The sequence below is a fragment of the Aulonocara stuartgranti genome, assembly GCF_965226115.1.
Source record: "Aulonocara stuartgranti genome assembly, chromosome: 14".
Taxonomy (NCBI): Eukaryota; Metazoa; Chordata; class Actinopteri; order Cichliformes; family Cichlidae; genus Aulonocara; species Aulonocara stuartgranti.
In genome coordinates, this window is record NC_138950.1 from 11846 (window position 1) to 32500 (window position 20655).

The 20655-nt window shown below is 43.5% G+C and overlaps 1 protein-coding gene across 1 annotated transcript in view; it reads right to left on the bottom strand.

Annotated features, from left to right (window-relative positions):
• Positions 1 to 9470: 9470 nt before the first annotated feature.
• LOC309687305 (sodium/potassium-transporting ATPase subunit beta-3-like) overlaps positions 9471 to 20655 on the bottom strand; it is a 21516-nt gene continuing 10331 nt past the window's right edge. Inside the window, exons 4-7 of the mRNA XM_082502162.1 lie at positions 14033 to 14220; positions 13906 to 13956; positions 13646 to 13732; positions 9471 to 10905 (exon numbers count right to left, since the gene is read on the bottom strand). Coding sequence (XP_082358288.1) covers positions 10738 to 10905; positions 13646 to 13732; positions 13906 to 13956; positions 14033 to 14220 — 494 coding nt within the window. The 3' untranslated portion in view covers positions 9471 to 10737. The remainder of the gene's footprint in view (positions 10906 to 13645; positions 13733 to 13905; positions 13957 to 14032; positions 14221 to 20655) is intronic.

Consider the following 20655-nt stretch of genomic DNA (forward strand, 5'->3'; position numbering starts at 1 on the left):
ATGTGTGGAGAAGATCAGATAGATATGGAGGAGCAAGGTTATGAAGCGCTTTGAAAGTGAGAAGCAGGATCTTGAAATTGACATGGAGGTGAACTGGGAGCCAATGGAGCTGTTTAAGAACAGGTGTTATATGTTCAGTGGATCTAGTTCTGGAAATAATACGAGAAGCTGTATTTTGAACTAACTGCAATTTATGGAGGGATTCATGAGGTAAACCATAGAGAAGAGAAGTACAGTAATTCAGACAAGATGTGACAAGAGCATTGACAAGTATGGCGGTACTATGTGGTGTGAGTGAAGGACGAAGATGGTTAATATTACAGAGATGAAAGTAGGAAGACCGAGTGATATTATTTATATATACTAACTTCCCTTTTTCTCATTTATCTATCAAAACTCACCCCTTACGCGTATTCCTCTAACTCTTATTTACAGCAAGAATTATTTTTATATTTACAGCAATACATGGTTATATTCATAGATTAATATTAAGCAGTATTTACAGCAACAAACAGATTATACTCTAGACCAGGGGTGTCGAACTCCAGGCCTCGAGGGCCGGTGTCCTGCAGGTTTTAGATAATACCCTGGGTCAACACACCTGAATGAAATGATTAGTTCATTACCAGGCTTCTGGAGAATTTCAAGAAATGTTGAGGAGGTCATTTAGCCATTTAAATCAGCTGTGTTGGATCAAGGACACATCTAAAACCTGCAGGACACCGGCCCTCCAGGCCTGGAGTTCGACACCTGTGCTCTAGACTACTAGTCAGCAGTATTTATAGCAGTAATTATACTCAAGGGTTAGTAACAGCTATTTACTAGGGCTGTCAAATGATTACAATTTTTAATCAGATTAATCACAGCCTAAAAATTAATTAATCATGATTAATCGCAACTCGAAATATGACCAAAATGTGTGCAAACATACGGACAGATAGCGGATTTTTACACACTTGTTAGTGTTATTTAATGCTAAGACCACGCTGAGTGGCCTGCGTTCACTCAGCGTGGTCTGACGTAGGCTGGGTGTTGTGCTGGAAGCGAATTAATCACAGCCTAAAAATTGATTAATCGCAACTCGAAATATATGTATATATGTGTAAAAATCGGGACAGATAGTGGTTTTTAAACACACTTGTTTGTTTTATTTATTATTAATTGTGAGTACAAGCAGTACAAGCAGAACAGGGCTTCAAATAATTGTGAGGGATTTTTACTGAATGTTTTCCACCCGTTTAAATCTAGCACATTGTTTTATCCATATACATCTTCAAGTTCACAGAACATAGGCCTAATTCAACAGGCAAAATAGAAAAAATCTCCAATCATCCTTTTGGGTAAGGTAGATTAGTGCAAAAGAATATGAACAACAGTGAAAAGTATTGTTTAAATCACATTCAACCATAGAACAAGCTCTAAACACACGGTCCTCTGGTCTACTCATCCTTCAGCCAGTTGCTGAGACAAACCAACTTGTCCACGTTCTCTGAGTGCAGAGCAGACCTCTTCTTGTTCACAATGTGCCCTGCTACAGAGAACAGCCTCTCACAGGGCACTGTGGAGGCAGGAGTGGCCAGGTATCTGCGAGCAAGGCGGGCCAGCTGGCTGTGGGCTCCTGCATGAGCTGCCCACCACTGTAAGGGACAGTCCTCTAAGGCAGTGCAGGGCTCTGCTCTGTAGCGCTGTATGGCTCTGTCCTGCTGTACCTCCTCCTCTGACTCAGAGTCAGAGTCCATCTGCAGCAGGCTCAGCCTCTTCTTGGCTGGACCTTCTTCTGCAGTGTGTGATCTTCTAGGAGAGTCTTCATGCAGCATGCCTGCCAGTGTGATCCACACTGCTTCTCTGTCAGTCTTGGGCACACTGCGTAGGTCTTTAAAACGTGGGTCCAGTGCAGTTGCGATCTGGAGCCATGCATAGTTGGTATGTTCCTGGCGGGAAGCAAGGTCTTCCTTAAACTTCTCTTTAAACCTCACCACATATGCAGGGTCCTCATCAGTTACTTCCATGACACGGCGCAGGTGGCAGAAGGCTGGTAGAACTACAGAGCAGGAGACGTAGGCCTCTCCTCCCAGCAGTTCAGTCACATATCTGCAGTGGAATACACACACACACACAGATAAGACAGCAAATTTAAAAAAGCTTTTTAATACTAGGTAATATTAATAAAATATTTGATTTCATTTATTTTTTAAATAAGACATTTTCATAATAACAAAACTGATTTAAGATGTATGTTTGATACATTTAATCTAAACCTATAATTATGGTCACAATGACAGGCTCACCTGCAGGGCTCTAGAAGTGTCTCCAGTCTCTGGAGTTTATCCCACTCTGGAGGCGTCAGGAGGACAAGTTTATGCTTTTGTTTATCCAGAGTCGCGGTTACTGCAGTTTGGTTGCGGATCAAGCGCTTCACCATCTCCAGCGTGGAGTTCCAGCGCGTAGGCACGTCCTGGGCCAACGGCTCCTGCTTGCGCCCCAGTGACACCTGCTCTGTGTTCAGCTCTGCTGTGTTTGCTGGGCTGTGCTTAAAATGGCCAACAATTTTGCGGCATTTGGCCAGCGCAGTGACAAAGCCACTGTCTGCGAGACTCACTGTGATGCATCTCTGTAGAATGTGCGCGGTACACGGCATGTGATTGAATGGCATGATGCGAGCCGCGGCGATCATATTGCGCGCACTGTCCGTGCCTACTGTTGTCACCTTCTCCTCAATTCTCCACCTGCGAGCAACAGTCTGGAACTGCTCTGCACAAGCCTCCGCAAAGTGCCGCTCTTCCGTTTTCATTATAGTCAGCGCAAAGGATGTCAGACCCCAGGCTTCAGTGATTAAATGCGCAGTAACTCCCAGGTAATTGTCATTACTCAATGATGTCCAGTGGTCTCCTGTCAGAGCCACGCATTCTGTGTGAACTAAAGCCTGTTCTTTTTTCTTTTTCTCCGTTTCATACAGTTCGTGGATTCGAATTGTTATTGTGCTTCTCGCTGGGGGCTTGTAGGACGCGTCCTGAGATGCAACCTTTAAAACATCCACAAAACCCTTGTCCTCCACAATGCTTAGCGGTCTACAGTCCTTTGCTATCCATTTGGCTATATTGTCGGTCAGTTTGTCCAAAGAAGACTTACCGAGTGGCCTGCGTTCACTAAGAGTGGTCTGACGCAGGCCGGGTGAAGCTGCTGCCCCGACAAACGCGTGTTTGGCATTAAGGTGGTATTTTAAGGTTGAATTTGAACGGTGGAATTGAAACTCTTTACTACAGTGAGTGCAAATTACAACGCGTTTGTTTATTGTCCCTTCTATGTTCTTCTTGTATTTAAATTCCCCATCCAGAAGGCCATCCTGTTCCTGCTTCTCCATTTTCAGTGTCGCGGTAAACAAATCAAGTGGAATTATGGGAGCGACTTATCTGCGTGTTGCGCTAAATAGTTAAATATTCTAACGTAATTAATTCCAAAATTTAATTATCGCAATTAACGCGTTAATTTCGACAGCTATACTATTTACATATGTACACTTTGGCCGAAGGTGTGACCTTTTATACAGCGACGCACGCAATTTACCCAGCGTGTCCAGACTATCAAACCCTCAGATTCCCACTGTGAGTCCCAAGTCAAGCATTACTTGCTGAGTCCAAAATTCCCCCAAAGCCCGAACAGACCTGACTACAGAGTAATTCACTTGGGTTAACCAGGTTAACTTATCAAGCTAAATGGATGACTAGATTTTCAGTGTTAACCACCGCGAGGGTGCCATTATGTACATAACTTTTCATCAATTCAACTTTTCACTTCTGCGCAGCTTACACATATTCTTCAGATACACTTCCTCGACACTGAAGAATAGCGGAAAAATAAGCCCAAACTCCCCCAACACAGCCCTGGAGTTTGTGGAGCAGGGAAATTATTTTACTGCTATTGTTAAATAATCATCATTATTACCATTGCATTAATAATATAATCTGCAGTATGATCATTGCTTTAACAATGTAACAGATAGCTTTAAGATGGCCTTAAGATGTTTATGATGATGTTAATTTTGTATTTCAGATGCAGTTATAACTATTGTGTACACAATGCATATCTGTGCTTATTTGAGTTGATGTTCAGGTTCTTTAAAGGTCTTAAGCTTCACTGACGTGACTGTTCAGGTGATACATGCTGAGGGAAAACTAGAACATAGAAGGAATTGCAATACATGCTTACAAAACACTTATATATCAGGTCATTTCATATTAAGGTTTTAGTAGAGGTTCTTGGTTAAAACATTTATTTAGTAGAGGACATATACATAGTCTCAGTTAGGTTGTAACACATAAGGATGAGCCTCTGTTCTGGTAAAAGGTCAGAAGTGCAACAGGTGAATTGAGAAAGAGCATTTGAGGATGAGACACAGACAGTTAGTAGGTGAAGAGGTGACACAAAGAGCATGTGAGGTCAACACACACACACACATGAGTTAGATTTATTTAGAGGAGAGATTAGTCATGTCTCGGTAAAAGAGGAACCGTCCTTGTCGTCTCGGCAAGAAAGAGGAACTGAAAGGTAGAAAGGAACTGCCGGCCATGAAAATAGAAGATGATGTTCTGTCTTAGTCAAAGTCAAAGTCAAAGTCAACTTTATTTGTCGATTCTGCCACATGTACAGGACATACAGAGAATAGAAATTGCGTTACTCTTCAATCCCTAGATAAATAGCAAATGAACATTTAAATATATTTAAATATAAAAGTGATTAAAAAATGCAAGTAAAATAATTAAAAAGTAAAAATTTAAATAAATACAATTTTACATATAACAAGAAGCTATATAATATACAATATAATGGGTAAGTGACATTGAGTGTAACCAGGCAGTGTAGTGCAAATAGGCAAATAGTGCAAATGGAGATTTAGTAGTGTACGGTAAGAGAAAGTGTAACAACAAAGTCTTATGAGGTAATGGCAGTCCAATGCTCCACAAAGTGACTGGTAACTGGTGCAGGCCAGTGAGTGAGTCAGAGAGTGTGTGTGTTTGTGTGTGTGTGACAGAGTTCAGTGAGACCGTGGAGGAGAGAGGGGAGAGGGGGCAGAATCGGGAGGGAGTTAAGCTTCCTGACAGCCTGATGGATGAAGCTGTCCTTCAGTCTGCTGGTCCTGGCCTGGAGACTCCGCAGTCTCCTCCCCGACGGCAGCAGCTTGAAGAAGCTTTGCATTGGGTGTGTGGGATCAGCCGCTATGCAAAGGGCTTTTTTAGTGAGACGGGTGCTGTAAATGTCCTGGAGGGAGGGGAGAGAGACACCAATGATCCTCTCTGCAGCTCTCACTATGCGTTGGAGGGTTCTATGACAGGACGCATTGCAGGCTCCAAACCACACAGTGATGCAGCTCGACAGGATGCTCTCGATGGTGCCTCTGTAGAAAGTGTACATGATGGGGGCTGGTGCTCCTGCTCTTCTTAGTTTGCGGAGAAAGAAGAGACGCTGCTGTGATTTCTTGGCCAGTGCTGTGGTGTTGTACGTCCAGGAGAGATCCTCTGTGATGTGCACACCCAAGAACTTGGTGCTGCTCACTCTCTCCACAGACGCTCCGTCAATGGTCAGAGGAGCATGTTGGGTGTGCATTCTCCTGAAGTCCACAACAATCTCCTTCGTCTTCTCCACGTTCAGAGAGAGATTGTTGTCAGCACACCACGTGGCCAGGCGTCTCACCTCACTTCTGTAGTCGGTCTCATCCCTGTTGCTAATGAGACCCACCACCGTTGTGTCGTCCGCAAACTTGATGAAGAGGTTGGAGCTGTATGATGGAGTGCAGTCATGGGTCAGCAGAGTGAAGAGGAGGGGGCTCAGCACACATCCCTGCGGGGCCCCCGTGTTTAAAATGATGGTGCTGGATGTATTACTGCCAACCCGTACTGCTTGAGGTCTTCCGGTGAGGAAATCCAACAGCCAGTTGCACAGTGAGGTGTTGAGCCCCAGCTGGACCAGTTTTTGAATGAGCTGTTGGGGGATTATAGTGTTGAATGCTGAACTGAAGTCTATGAACAGCATTCGAACATATGAGTCATTTTTGTCCAGGTGTGTGAGTGCCGAGTGGAGTGCAGTGGAGATGGCATCATCGGTTGAGCGGTTGGGCCGATAGGCAAACTGGAAGGGATCCAGGGAGGGGGGCAGGACAGTCTTGATGTGTTGCATGACTAGTCGTTCGAAGCACTTCATCAGGATGGGAGTAAGTGCAACAGGACGGTAGTCATTAAAGCAGGAGGGAGATGACTTTTTTGGAACCGGAATGATTGTGGTGGCTTTAAAACATGTGGGGACGACAGCCTGGATGAGTGATATGTTGAAGATGTCAGTGAAGACATCAGTGAGTTCCACTGCACAGTCTCTCAGTGCACGACCAGGAATGTTGTCAGGACCCGGAGCTTTACGTGCATTGATCCTGCTGAGGGATCTCCTCACGCTGTCCGGTGACAGAGTCATCACCTGGTCACCAGGAGGGGGTGGGGTCTTCTGTGCAGTGGTGCTGTTTTGGACTTCAAAGCGAGCAAAGAAAGTGTTCAGCTCGTTCAGCAGGGGGATAGTGCTATCACAGGTCTGTGGTGGGGGCTTGTAATCTGTGATGGTCTGAATGCCCCGCCACAGGCTCCGTGAGTCTCTGCTGTCTTTGAAGTGATGAGATATTTTCCTGGAGTACTGTCTCTTAGCTTCTCTGATGCCACGGGAAAGGTTGGCCCTAGCTGTCCTCAGGCTTGCCTCGTCTCCATCTCTGAAGGCAACATTCCGAGCTTTCAGCAGCCTGTAGACCTCTCCTGTCATCCATGGTTTTTGATTGGCCCGGACAGTTATGGTTTTCGTGACTGTTACATCCTCAATACACTTGTTGATGTAGGCAGTAACAGTCTCTGCGTACTCCTGGAGGTCAGTGGTGTTGTTGTAGGTGGCAGCCTGCTTAAACATGTTCCAGTCTGTAGTATTAAAGCAGTCCTGTAGAGCCTCTGAAGACCCTTCTGGCCACACTTGTATCCGCTTACGAACCGGTTTGGTCACTTTAACGAGCGGTCTGTAAGCAGGCATTAGCATGACAGTGATATGGTCTGAGGCGCCGAGGTGGGGGAGGGGAAAAGCTTTGTAAGCTCCTCTCTGGGTGGTGTAAACAAAGTCCAGTGTGTTATTTCCCCTTGTTGGAAAGTCTATGTGTTGTTGTATTTTTGGAAACACGCACTTTAAGTCTGCATGATTGAAATCCCCAGCCAGGATGAGAAAAGCATCAGGATGGGCTGTCTGCTGCTCACTGATGTGCTGGTACAGTTCATTCAGTGCCTCACTCCTGTTGTTGACATTGGAGGAGGGAGGGATGTACACAGCGCACAGGAGTATGGCTGTATATTCCCTCGGTAGATAGAATGGCCGGCACTTAATAACCATTAACTCCAGCACTGGTGAGCAGTGTTTGCAGACCGCAACAGCATCGCGACACCAGGCATCATTGATGTAAACACAAAGTCCTCCCCCGCGGGTCTTACCTCCCGCGACGATGACTCTGTCAGCACGGTAGCATGTTAGCTGGTCGAGCTGAATGGCGCGGTCCGGGACACTGTCGCTGAGCCATGTTTCCGTGAACACAAAAGCACAGCAGTCCTTTACATTCCTTTGAGATGAACGTAGCAGTCGGATGTTGTCCAGTTTATTTTCTAGCGAGCGTACGTTGGCCAGAACGATAGAGGGGATGGCGGGTTTGTGTGGGCTAGCCGCTAGCCTAGCTCGGATGCCACCGCGCTTACCCCTCTTCTGCTTCCTCTCACACCGCTTGAGGCGCATCCATTGTGGGCGAAGTGCGGGAGTGGGGGTCGGTGATTGAGTAGGCCTTCGGAGCAGACCCAGATCTTTCAGCTTCTCGGTGTCCACAGAGTTTAACTTAAAAAGTTTGTTTCTGCCGATGTCGAGAAGAAGTGTTCGGGCATATCCTCGCTTGCACACAGATAGACGCGACAAAGACTTACAAAAACACTGCAACTTACAGGACGAAAAACACGAAAAAGTAGTTTGTTCGGGAGAGAGAGAAGCCGCTGCGTGTGCACGCGCCGCCATGTTGGATGTACACACTTAAAAGTCATTGTGGTGTTGATTTGACGTATGTATATATCCTGTCTGTGACGTATGAAGGGGCGTCAGTAAATCAAACCCTGATGCTATAAAAATCTGTTTATGCTTTGATTAAGTCGAAGACTACTTGCTGTCGGCGTACAGAGTTGTCTTCCCACACGTGTGTATTCATTAAAAATCATTGTTTGACCAAGAGCTTCTGGACCAAGGGTGGTTTGTACTCTCCTTCCTCAATTTTGAACCTTAACAAGTTATACTCCAGCACATGGCAAAGTAGCCTTTTACCCCCCCCCCCCCCCCAAAACACACACATAGCGCTCACTCACACTCCCCCACGGGTCACAGAAGTTACAGGAAAAACACGCTGAATGATGGAGCTGAAATTGGAAGACATTTGTCACGGTCTGCGTGTGACCGTAGGGATGAGGAAAGTAAGCATTGGTAAGCATTGTCAGGCAAACTACTGAATACCGTTGCTGCTAGTGATGTGCGAATCATGAACGAGTTGTTCAATACTCGAGAATCACTTTACTGACTCGTGAATCATGATTCACAAGCCCAACTGACTCATTCACTGACTCATTCCTGTTGCTAAAACTAATTTATTTAGTAGAAATATATCTAGCTTATAATTGAAATTGTGTGGAAAAAAACAACAGCCAGTTTCTTAACAAAAACATTTCTGCTCTGAACTGGAAAAAAAAAAAAACCCTGAGTAGAAGCTCACATCAAGACAATAGCTCCTCAGTTCACAGTAGCATCGCTCAGCTAACATGCAAACAGCACATTTGACTCACTCACCCCCTCTCTCCTGGCTCACAGCTTCTTCTTCTTCTTGGTCGGCAACCAATGCTAAGGAGCATTACCGCCCCCTGGCTCACGGCTCAGTGGACATTTAGATGAGAAAATATATATTTGACACATTTGAGGAAAATACTAATAAAATAAAAAATAAATAAATAAAATAAATGTTCCCTTTAGAAAGCTTAAATTTTTTGCTCTATAAAAATAGCTGTTTTTCTGTTTTTCAATCACTCATCTTAGCAGTAGGATTTACATGAAACTGGAATAGCTTTATGCATACTTTTTTCCACACTGACTTTCAGGCTTCTTTAAATTCAGCCATTTGTAGGTAGATACATTTTCATCATACAATGTGCATCCTTCTGTTCCTAACTCATTACCTAGTGCATATCATTATAGATATCCAGCATGAATTTTTAGAGACCGCATGTTCCTTTATTTTCTGCATCTGCACAAGCTTTTTTTGACAGGAAATCTTCAATCCATATAAAAGGCCAGTGATATGAAAAAGAGAGGGACGTCTGATAGGAGCTTAAAAAAAAAAAAATAATAATAATAATATTAAAAGAAAGAGACTAAATCACTGACAAGTGTTAGAGCTTCGTTTTATTTCCAGCAGTGTATGTGTCATTAGGTTTCCTGTTTTTGATCATCCAGAAACAAACATGGTTTTACAACGTTCAAGTAGTGCCTTTTGTTCAGAATATTTTGTAAAAAATGGTGTGTGTGTGTGTGTGTGTATATATATATATATATATATATATATATATATATATTATAAACAATGACATGTGATGAAGGTGAAAAGCTCTGCTGGTTTCATCTGTTTCTATAGTCCCAAAACACTAGTTATTACAGTTACACATTATTCACATTTCTTAAAAAAAATTCTATGCTTAATAAACACTGGAGAACTTTTTACAAATATCTAATAAATTATACTGAAAAAGAATCTGAAGAAATTCTGCAAACATGATTTATGACAAAACAGTGACATCTTCTGGCCATGTTTATGACAGCAGGACAGGCAGTGTTATTTCTATTCATGTTTAACTGTGAAAAACTGAAGAAGAAAAGTTTTTATTTCAGTCAAATTTAATGCTGTATTTTTTGTATCTTAACAAAATTTGGTCTTTTGGGCACTCAGTCCTATTTCCTGGGAATGAACTTATGTGAACCCTTTAGATAAACAGCAGCCAATTTCAATACAGTGGGTAACAGGAACTAAATGGGCTCTTTGTAGACTGCATCAGAACACAAAGCAGAAGAAATGGGATCTAACATTATTTGATGTAATTAATGACAGTCACAGTTCTTCACTGCAGTACAATGAATATTTCAAAGGCAGTTCCTGTTGCATTATCTGGTTGGATGGTAGGTAATCTGATTACCAACCACCAGGTCACATGTAAACTACATTTCAGTGTGTTGCACTCCTCTGTCAGACATGGCAGGTATAATATTACTGTTTTATTACATCACTAACATACATAAATTTAAAAACAACACATCATTGTGCCGCTGGCTTACATGCGCCCCACAGCAGACCTGATCTGCTCCAGCTGTCAGAACAGACTCTACTACAGTCAGTTACTCTGGTTTTCTCTTTAATAAAATGCAGATCTGGAGCAAATAAAACATCTGTTGGGGTTAACTATGTCTGAAACAGGAGGTCTGAAAGATATAGGCAGTAAAACCAGTGAAATCTCCCACTTCTCCAGATTTGATCACTTCTTTAGAGTCTGAACAGACAGAGATAAGATCAGGTCCATGTTAAAAAGTATCCAGAACTGGAGACCAATTGCCAGTGTAAACCCAGTTTGTGGTGTTCATGGCAATTGTCATGTCTGGTTACTCTGACACTTTGACCCGAAAAGTGACGCGACCCAGAAATTTGTCTCGCTCATCATCATTGCGGAGGTTAGAACCCTCAACTTTACACTCCACCGTCTGCTCGATGTTATAGTCTTCTTTTGTGAACAATAACTTGACTGCAACAAGCGGTTGCACGTAGTCAGGCTGTAAACGGAGAGAGAGGTTGTTAGCTGTAGCTCATAGCCATCTTCTTGGCTTAACCTCATCTAACAGGAGTCTTCTGCAGCCTTTGCCAGCAATTTTATTGAAGTTATCCAACTAAAAATATGGCTGTTGTGTAGTTAATTGTACTGGCAGACCAATCCAAGAAGTCTGAGCTCCAGTTTTCCTGAGTGGTGAACTGTATGGGAGAGAATTATTCAGCTAAATAACACCTTCAACTTACAAACCCAGTCTTGAAAACTGGCCAAAAGGATAACTTCAATCTTTGGCATAAAGCTGGAAAACTGAGCATGAATAACACTATGCACGCCTGCCACCTCTGCTGAGAAAGCCATGTACTTAGTAAATCAGAACTCAAAGAAAGTTTGGGAGGGTTAGGTTACAGACTGCCTACAAAGACTTCATCATCTACTGCATAAATTAAGGACAAGACCAAATTATGTTATTTGCTACTCGCTCCCAAACCACAAGATAAGATAACTTTCTGAATGAATTTCTTTAATTACTTCTTCTAAACCATCAACATGTTTTTTAGACTCCACAAAGAAGTCCTACCATTAGTTAATCCTTCAATCTTAAATATGATCATCCCATCTCTATTAATGGGCTACATACTACAGGCCTAAAAGCTGCCAGTAATTAAAAATCTATCACTTCACCCAGCTCACCAACCTTTATATTATGTCAAAAATTCTTGACAGAGTATTTGTGAAACAGCTAACTGATCAGAAACCCTTTCTTTGAGTTTCTATCACGGTTCAGAACTTTCAGTACAGAAACAGTATAGTCACTGTTACAAATGATGTTTTTGCCTCTGGCAGTGGAGTGAACTGTGTGCTTGTCCTGCTAGAGTTCAGTGCAGCATTCGATACAATTTACCATAGTATTTTACATTCTTACAACGATTAGAGCATGCCTTAGGTATGAAACCTACTGTGCTGCAGCGGTTTGTTAATTCATATCGATTGGCTTTCTTCATTGGCTCCCTATTAAATCCAGAATTGAATTTAAACTCCTTCTCATATGCTCAGTCGTGAATAATTAAGCCTGATCTCATCTTAAAGACTTCACAGTAGCGCATCACCCAAATACAGTACTTTGCTATCACTGGGAACCACAAGTACGATGGGAGCCAGAGCCTTCAGATTTCAGACCCCTCTTTGTCTGCTGCCATAGGCCTAGGCTGCTAGGGGCTTCCCGTGATGTATCGTTTCTTCACTCACTGTGTTTTTATATACATCTCTGCATTTAATCATTGGTGATTATTAAGTTATGGCATTTGTTATGTCTTCCTCCCACCAACCCCAACCAGTGGCGGCAGATGGCTGCCCATTTCAATCTCCCTTCAATCGGCCAGTCCCTGTCACCAAGCTGAAATTCCCAGTCTTATCCATCTCCCCCATCATTCCAATAGCCTGGTCATTTATGTTGATCTAGAGATCAATTGCAGTCATTCTAACAGAATGATTGCATTTACCCCTCTTACCCCTCTGCAGCCTCCTCCTTGTAAGCTTGCAGCTCTTGCAGCAAGACACTAAAAAATAATTAATTTTCTCATGAAATGCATTTTAACTCCGTGAGATTTTATTCCTCCCTTCAGCTCAGTCTTGGGTTCTGTTTGAGTGATTGTGATAAAAGTTGTCATTGTTGTACTTAAAATTTGTAAACCTTGCCTTAAACTGCAGGCACATTCCATGTAAGGTTCTGGTTTCTTTATTTGGTAAGGAATGTTTACTTCCTGCCCTTTATGGGCTCACCTTTGCTTGTATATGGTGGACCATTAGATTTCAGGCTTTTTCACTGCAAATTGGAATTCCTCATGCCTCTTATAGGCATTTCTTCTGAGAACTGACAAATCAATTCGTATAACTGTGTATGGACTTTCTTGGCATTTCAGGCCTTCGCAATGTTGCTAATCCTCAAATGTTTCATACTCCTTTAGGCCATGGTAAGATTGGTTCTCTTTTCTTTGAGGGTCCTGCTTTAATTCTGTATACAATAAATTGTGTTCAGTTTAATTAAATTCAGTTTTATCAATATAGCGCCAAATCACAACAACAGTCGCCTCAAGGTGCTTTATATTGTACAGTAGATCGTACAATAATACATACAGAGAAAAACCCAACAATTATATGACCCCCTATGAGCAGCACTTTGGCGACAGTGGGAAGGAAAAACTCCCTTTTAACAGGAAGAAACCTCCAGCAGAACCAGGCTCAGGGAGGGGCGGGGCCATCTGCTGTGATTGGTTGGGGTGAGAGAAGGAAGACAGGATAAAGACATGCTGTGGAAGAGAGACAGAGTTTAACAAAATTAAATGCAGAGTGATGTATAAACACAAGGTTACTGAAGAAGAAAAACTCGATGCATCATGGGAATCCTGAGCAGCCGAGACCTATGGCAGCGTCAGTTCCTACAAATGATCTCTCCTTATGGTTGTTGTGATTTGGTGCGTTACAACTAAAATTAAAGGTAAATATTTAAATAAAGCTTAGCAACCTGTATCAAATACTATTCTTGTATTCATTCCTTGTAGGTTAAGTAAACTTTGATGCTTCAAAAATAGAAGTATTGTCAAAGTGAGAGGAAATCTGTTAACCTTAAAGTTGCTCTGACATTTTCCTGCATAAATAGAAAAGTAGAAATAAATCAGATTTTTTTTTTTTTTTTTGCTACATAAAAATACTTCTGAATAAGTACTCAGCATGCAATATTTACTCACGTGAGACTTCTTCCCATAGTATGGAAAAAACATCTTATCCAGACGACCCTCAGACGGAAAGTACTGCATCTGCAAGGAAGTGGCTCTCTACGAGAGAGTGAGGCACATATACAGTTCTTCAATTTAATAGTTCGAAAAAGTAATTTCATTTACTACGGAAACCTTCTAATTTGCACTTCTAAAAATGTGGTGAATTCTCCTTTTACGTTTCTCCTCTGCTTCACAGGTGCACCATGGGATATTTGCATGTTGTGGGTTACCTTGGCAGTGCAGTTGATGTAGGGATCTCCTTCTGGTTTCAGGCCGATTACCTGCAGACAGGTTTTTAAATTAGTATTCACGCAAGTCATTTTTGGCTTTTTTAAAATCAACAAGTGCTTCACTGACCCGGTTCAGCTTGATTATGATGCAGGGTTTCCCCTCCTTGAACCCAAAGCTGGGGTCAGGCAAACCAGAACACTGACGCAGTGTACTTCGTTTAAACTGACAAACCTTCTTTATCGGCTCATTGTCCTGTGTAGTGTATTCGCCCACCATACACAAGTCATTACGCTCCTGAATACTGTCATTATAACCTGAAGAGGAAGAAAGACAAAATGAGGCTTGTATGTCTGAGCAGGGGCAGAGTCGACACTACCGTATTAGACAACACACAGTAAAGTCGATCAACTCTAGATCAGGGGTGGGCAACTCCAGGCATCGAGGGCCGGTGTCCTGCAGGTTTTAGATCTCACCCTGGGTCAACACACCTGAATCAAATGATGAGTTCATTCCCTGGAGAACCATAAGACATGTTGAGGAGGTCATTTAGCCATTTAAATCAGCTGTGTTGGATCAAGGATAAATCTAAAACCTGTAGGACACCAGCCCTCCAGGCCTGGAGTACCCCACCCCTGCTCTAGCTCTGATCCTACAAACCCATCCATCCATTTTCTTCTGCTTATATGGGGCGAGGTCACGGGGGCAGCAGCCCAAGCAGAGAAGCCCAGACCTCCCTCTCCCCAGCCACCTCCTCCAGCTTATCCGGGGGAACACAAAAGCATTTCCAGGCCAGCCGAAAGATATGATCTCTCCAGCCTGTCCTGGGTCTGCCCCGGGGCCTCCTCCCGGTGGGACATGCCCGGAAAACCTCGCTCATGAGGCGCCAGGGGATGTCAGATGCCCAAACTACCTCAACTGGCTCCTTTCGATGTGGAGGAGCAGCAGCTCTACTCGGAGCCCCTCCCGGATGGCCGAACTTCTCACCCTATCTCTAAGGGAGAGGCCAGCTGTCCTTCGGAGGAAGCTCATTTCCGCCGCTTGTATTCGCGATCTCGTTCTTTTGGTCACTACCCACAGCCCTTGACCACAGGTGAGGGTAGGGACGTAGATCGACCGGTAAATTGAGAGCTCCACTTTTACACTTGGCTCTCTCTTCACCACAACAGACCGGTACAGCGTCCGCATCACTGCAGCTGCTGCAACAATCCATCTGTCGATCTCCCGCTCCCTTCTCCCATCACTCATGAACAAGACCCCGAGATACTTGAACTCTTCCACTTGGGGCAGGGTCTCGTCCCTGATCCGGAGTGGGCACTCCACTCTTTTCCGGCCTACAAACCATTTCACTTTATCAATATTTCTTTGATTTATCGGTCAGCCTTCTGCCAGTGTAGCTCAGGACTCTTACATGAGCTTCTTCATCCGTCCTGTTGGAATTCTTTTGTCTTTGAACATGTTTCATACAGTTTTGAATCACTGCAAGCACATGTAATTCAGACAGCCACAGAGCTTTATCAATCCATGATACTGCCTGCATTGTGTTTCACAGATGGATGGCATGTTGGCTGTGAGCATGCAGCTATCCAACCTCAGATGTGCTGCAGTGTTTATGTGAAAAGCAATGTTTCTTCTGTGGTTTACATACATTAACACGACTTTTCAGGGTTGTTTGATGCTGTCTGCTGATCTGATCTTCCTGCGCTGTATATAGTTTCTCAGTTTTTACCAGAGTGTGTGCTCAGTCCAGGTAAAATTATTATAGTACTGTTAGGCTAAATTGGCTTCCGTCAAAATGTACATCATCATACTCAAATCCTTACTCTGACATATGTGACTGGAACTAAACACCTAAATGAAGAGGCAGAGCTCAGAGTACATCATGAGTGAACTCACTGATCCACCTCACCAGGATCTACAGCAGAGGTGGAGCCAGACACTTTATACACCCGGGGCTTAGCCACCTGCTTCACGTGGCTGCTAGGGACATTGATGAATACACAGACTCAGTCTGCGGATTTATCAGGACATGCGTGGAAGATGTCGTCCCATCCAGAACAGTTAAATCCTTCCCAAATCAAAAACCCTGGATTAACGGAGATGTTCGCGCGGCACGGAGCACCACCTTTGCCTCCGCGAACACATCGGACTACAAACACGCACATTACCAACTCCGGAAGACGATCAAAGCAGCCAAACGTGAGTACAGGGACAGGGTGGAGCAACAGTTTGACAACCCTCGGAGTATGTGGCAGGGACTAAACACGATCACAGACTTTAGAGGGAAAACCAGCACACCGCAGACCACGGCCTCTCTGTGTGAGGATCTAAACGTATTCTACGCTAGATTCGACACAGCGAACACCATGAGACCGGACAGTGTGCGCACCGTGGATGACGTCAGTGCGCACACTGTGTCTGAGGAGGATGTGCGGAGGTGCTTCAGGAAGGTGAACGCACGCAAAGCTACTGGTCCGGACGGGATTCCCGGCCGCGTCCTCAAGTCATGCGCGGCTCAGCTGGCTGGAGTGTTCACGCACATCTTCAACCTTTCCCTCTCTCTGTCTGTAGTCCCAGCCTGCTTCAAAATGGCCACCATCGTCCCTGTACCCAAATCCTCCACCATCTCCTCATTGAACGACTGGCGACCTGTAGCCCTGACCCCCATCGTAAGCAAATGCTTCGAGAAGCTGGTCAGGGACTTCATCTGCTCTGCACTACCCGACTCACTGGACCCTCTACAGTTCGCATACCGCCACAACAGGTCCACTGATGATGCCATAGCCCTGACACCACATACTGCCCTGTCACACCTGGAGAAGAGAGACACGTATGTGAGAATGCTGTTTGTAGATTACAGCTCAGCATTCAATACCATCGTTCCCTCGAAGCTGGACAGGAAACTGCAGGATCTAGGACTGAGCAGCTCCCTCTGCAGCTGGATCCTTAGCTTCCTGTCTGACAGACGCCAGGTGGTCAGACTGGGCAGCATCACCTCATCCCCCATCACACTGAACACTGGTGCTCCACAGGGGTGTGTACTGAGCCCTCTCCTGTACTCACTCTACATCTACGACTGCACAGCCACTAACAACTCCAACATCATTGTGAAGTTTGCGGACGACACTACAGTGGTGGGTCTTATCACCAACAGTGATGAAACAGCTTACAGGGAGGAGGTCAGCTCCCTGACCCACTGGTGTCAAGACAACCATCTCACCCTCAACGTCGCAAAGACAAAGGAGTTGATAGTGGACTTCCGGAGGTGCAGAGAAGTACACACCCCCATCACCATCAACGGCGCTGCTGTGGAGAGAGTGAGCAGCTTCCGGTTCCTTGGTGTACATCTGGCTGAGGATCTTATGTGGTCAGTACACACAAACAAAACAGTGAAGAAGGCGCAGCAGCGCCTCTTCTTTCTCAGGAGACTGAAAAGATTCGGCATGAGCCCCCGCATCCTCAGGACCTTCTATCACTGTGCCATTGAGAGCATCCTCACTGGATGCATCACCACCTGGTATGGCAACAGCACCGCCTACAACTGCAAAGCTCTCCAGCGAGTAGTGCGGTGCTCTGAACGGATAATTGGAGGTGAGCTTCCCTCCCTCCAAGACATCTACAGGAAGCGGTGCCTGAGGAAAGCGGGGAGGATCATCAAGGACTCCAGTCACCCCAGCCATAAACTGTTCAGACTGCTTCCATCAGGAAGGAGGTTCTGCAGCATCCGGTCCCGAACCAGCAGACTGAGAGACAGCTTCTTCCATCAGGCCATCAGACTGCTGAACACTTCATAGACACCTCAGCTTCACTACTGGAACTTTAACATTATGCACTCCATACTGTACAGTAACACCACTGTTTTGCACATGTCTCACTCTGTATATTTTATTTTATTTATTGTTTACTCTATTTAATTTGTAAAATATGTGTACACACACACACACACACGTAGAAAAATATTTAGTATACACATCCAGAAATGCATATACTATTATATATTGTACATATATTTATTAGTTTCAGATGTAGCCATTCTTGTATTTTGCTTGTTTACATTATTGTATTTTGCACAACTCTGTTGCTTGTGAAGCTCGCACACAAGAATTTCACTCACATGTGCTGTACCAATATACCTGCACATGTGATGTGACAATAAAAGTGATTTGATTTGCTCTTGTTCCATCTCTGTTCTGTCCTCATCCTCCTCTCTCTCTCTCCCCCTCTCTGTTCCTCTCCCCCCCCCCTCTCTCTCTCTCTCTCTCTCTCTCTGCTGACAATCAAGCCAAACACCAACATCATCAAATATACAGTTGAAACCAGATATTTACAAACTCTTCATCTAAAAACACTTTTTTAATTGTAACATCAAATCAGACTAAATCTTTATTTTTTAGATAAATATAAAAACATGTTTGTTAACTTTAAGAGTAAAGAGAGAAACTGTCTGTATTTCTTAATTGTAAATGGCACCAAATTGTATTCAAACTGAGCCACACTTATGGAGCTCCACAATTCTTTTCCTGGTGTTTTGTTAACATCTCTTGATTTTCCCATGTCACAGAAACAGGCTCTGTGTTTTGCCTTATATGCATCCACAGCTGTGCCACCAATTTACTCACATGGACTCTACTAACCAATCAGAAGCTTCTTCAGCTCAGAATGGAATCGTCTGCAGTTTCTTATAATTAACAATATACTTAGTGTACTTGTACTCCTACATTTGATGAAAGTGATACAAAACAGAAGCTCTGTCTCTCTTTATTCTGACATTTAACTAATTCAAAAGATATTTCAATATTTATTTATCTAAAACAAAACAAGTTTACTCTAAATTGATGTTTAACAGTAAAAAAAAAAAAAAAAAAGTTTTTGTTTTCTCCATAAAGTGTAAATATCTGGTTTAAACTGTGAATATCCTGCTGTGTGTTGAAATTCCGTTTTTTGCATAGAAATATACTGAACAACATACAAAGCTTAATATATAAAATAACATCTGAGTTTTTTCTGTGAAAGAAGCTCCTTATGTCCATTGTTGTGTTAATCAGTACATAACTGAAACCGGTTTAGAGAGTTTGTTTAGCCGTGGAAGGTAACAAATGAAAATATGAAATAAACACACATGTAAGCTAAGACTCTCTAAACAAACAGCATTGTTGTTGTTCGGCTTTTCATTTCGCCATTTATTGATTCACTTGAAGAACAAGTAACGTAATATGGGTCAAGTGATCAGTTTGACATCAATCTTTCGTGATACACCGTCATATTTACATTATTTGTACAGTACGAATGATTTGGTTTGGTACCTGGTAAAACTTAAGCTCTCCTCTGTCTGCCTGGCTGTGCTTCTCCTACAGCAAACTCGCAGGCAGCAGCTCCCCCCTCACTCACATGCGTAAGTGCTGTGCTTAGTCACCTAGTGCCTGAGCTCGGATCATACCAAAATTAGGGGGAATTCACGACTGTGCGCTATGTGTTTTGAATAATGTGTGTAGTTTTTGTTTTACACATTTGTCAGTCAGGCATCTAACTATGAAACAAATTACACTCGAAAAAGACCCTGGGCTTCTGAGACACCGATGATCTACAGAGGGGACGCTGGGATGTTAGACCGGATACATTTCACCAAGTGGTGCAATGAGAGGGAAGGTGATCGAGACTGAATGATATCCCATAAATATGATATCCACGTGTCTTTCATGAAGCTCTGCACACAACAGTACATGATGGACACACACAGACAAACCCATGCGTCCAGCACACAGTCATTTGTATTTTATTTATTTTATTTTCTTCAAGCAATATTGAGAGTGATCTATTAAATGTACCAGTCATATTCACTGACATGGAAAATGTGCTACAGGAACACTAACATTGAAATGTGTGTAAAAAAACATTTTGCTTTTCAACCTAAATTCTTAGTCTGAGAACGAACATTAGGTAGCTTAATGGTTCAAGCTCATGTCTGAACACATCTTGGTCCTTTTCTTCCTGGAATAAGCAAAGTCATTTGCAGGAGTACTTCTATAATTCACCCTTACTTCAGCTAGGTTTTGGGCATAATGTTAGCACAGAGGTTCACTGATGTTCTACAGGGAGGGCCATTTATATGGATACACCATAATAACATGGGAAGGGTTGGTGATATTAAAGTCCTGTTTGTGGCACATTAGTATATGTGAGGGGGCAAACTCCTCAAGATGGGTGGTGACCATGGTGGCCATTTAGAAGTCGGCCATCTTGGATACAACTTTTGTTTTTTCAATAGGAAGACGGCCATGTGACACATCAAACGTATTGGTAATGTCACAAGAAAAACAATGGTGTGCTTGGTTTCAACGTAACTTTATTCTTTCATGAGTTATTTACAAGTTTCTCTTTGTTCACAGCCATTGATATGTCGAAGAGGTTAACACGTGAGGAGCGGGTCGAAATTGTGTTGATATCTGGTGAACGCAGTAACCGGGTCATTGCAGCAGATTTCAATGCAAGACACCTTACGAGACCACCCATCTCCCATGCTACAGTCATCAAACTGCTTGCTAAGTTTCATGAAACCGGTTCAGTGTTGGATTTGCCAAAATGTGGACGCAAGAAAACTGTCACTAATGAAGAAACATCAGTGGCTGTCCTAGCTTCATTCAGCAAGAGCCCACAGCGTAGCACTCGCCGCATGTCACTGGAGAGTGGTATTAGTCGAACATCTCTCCGGCGGATATTAGCTACTCACAAATGGCACCCTTACAAACTCCAGC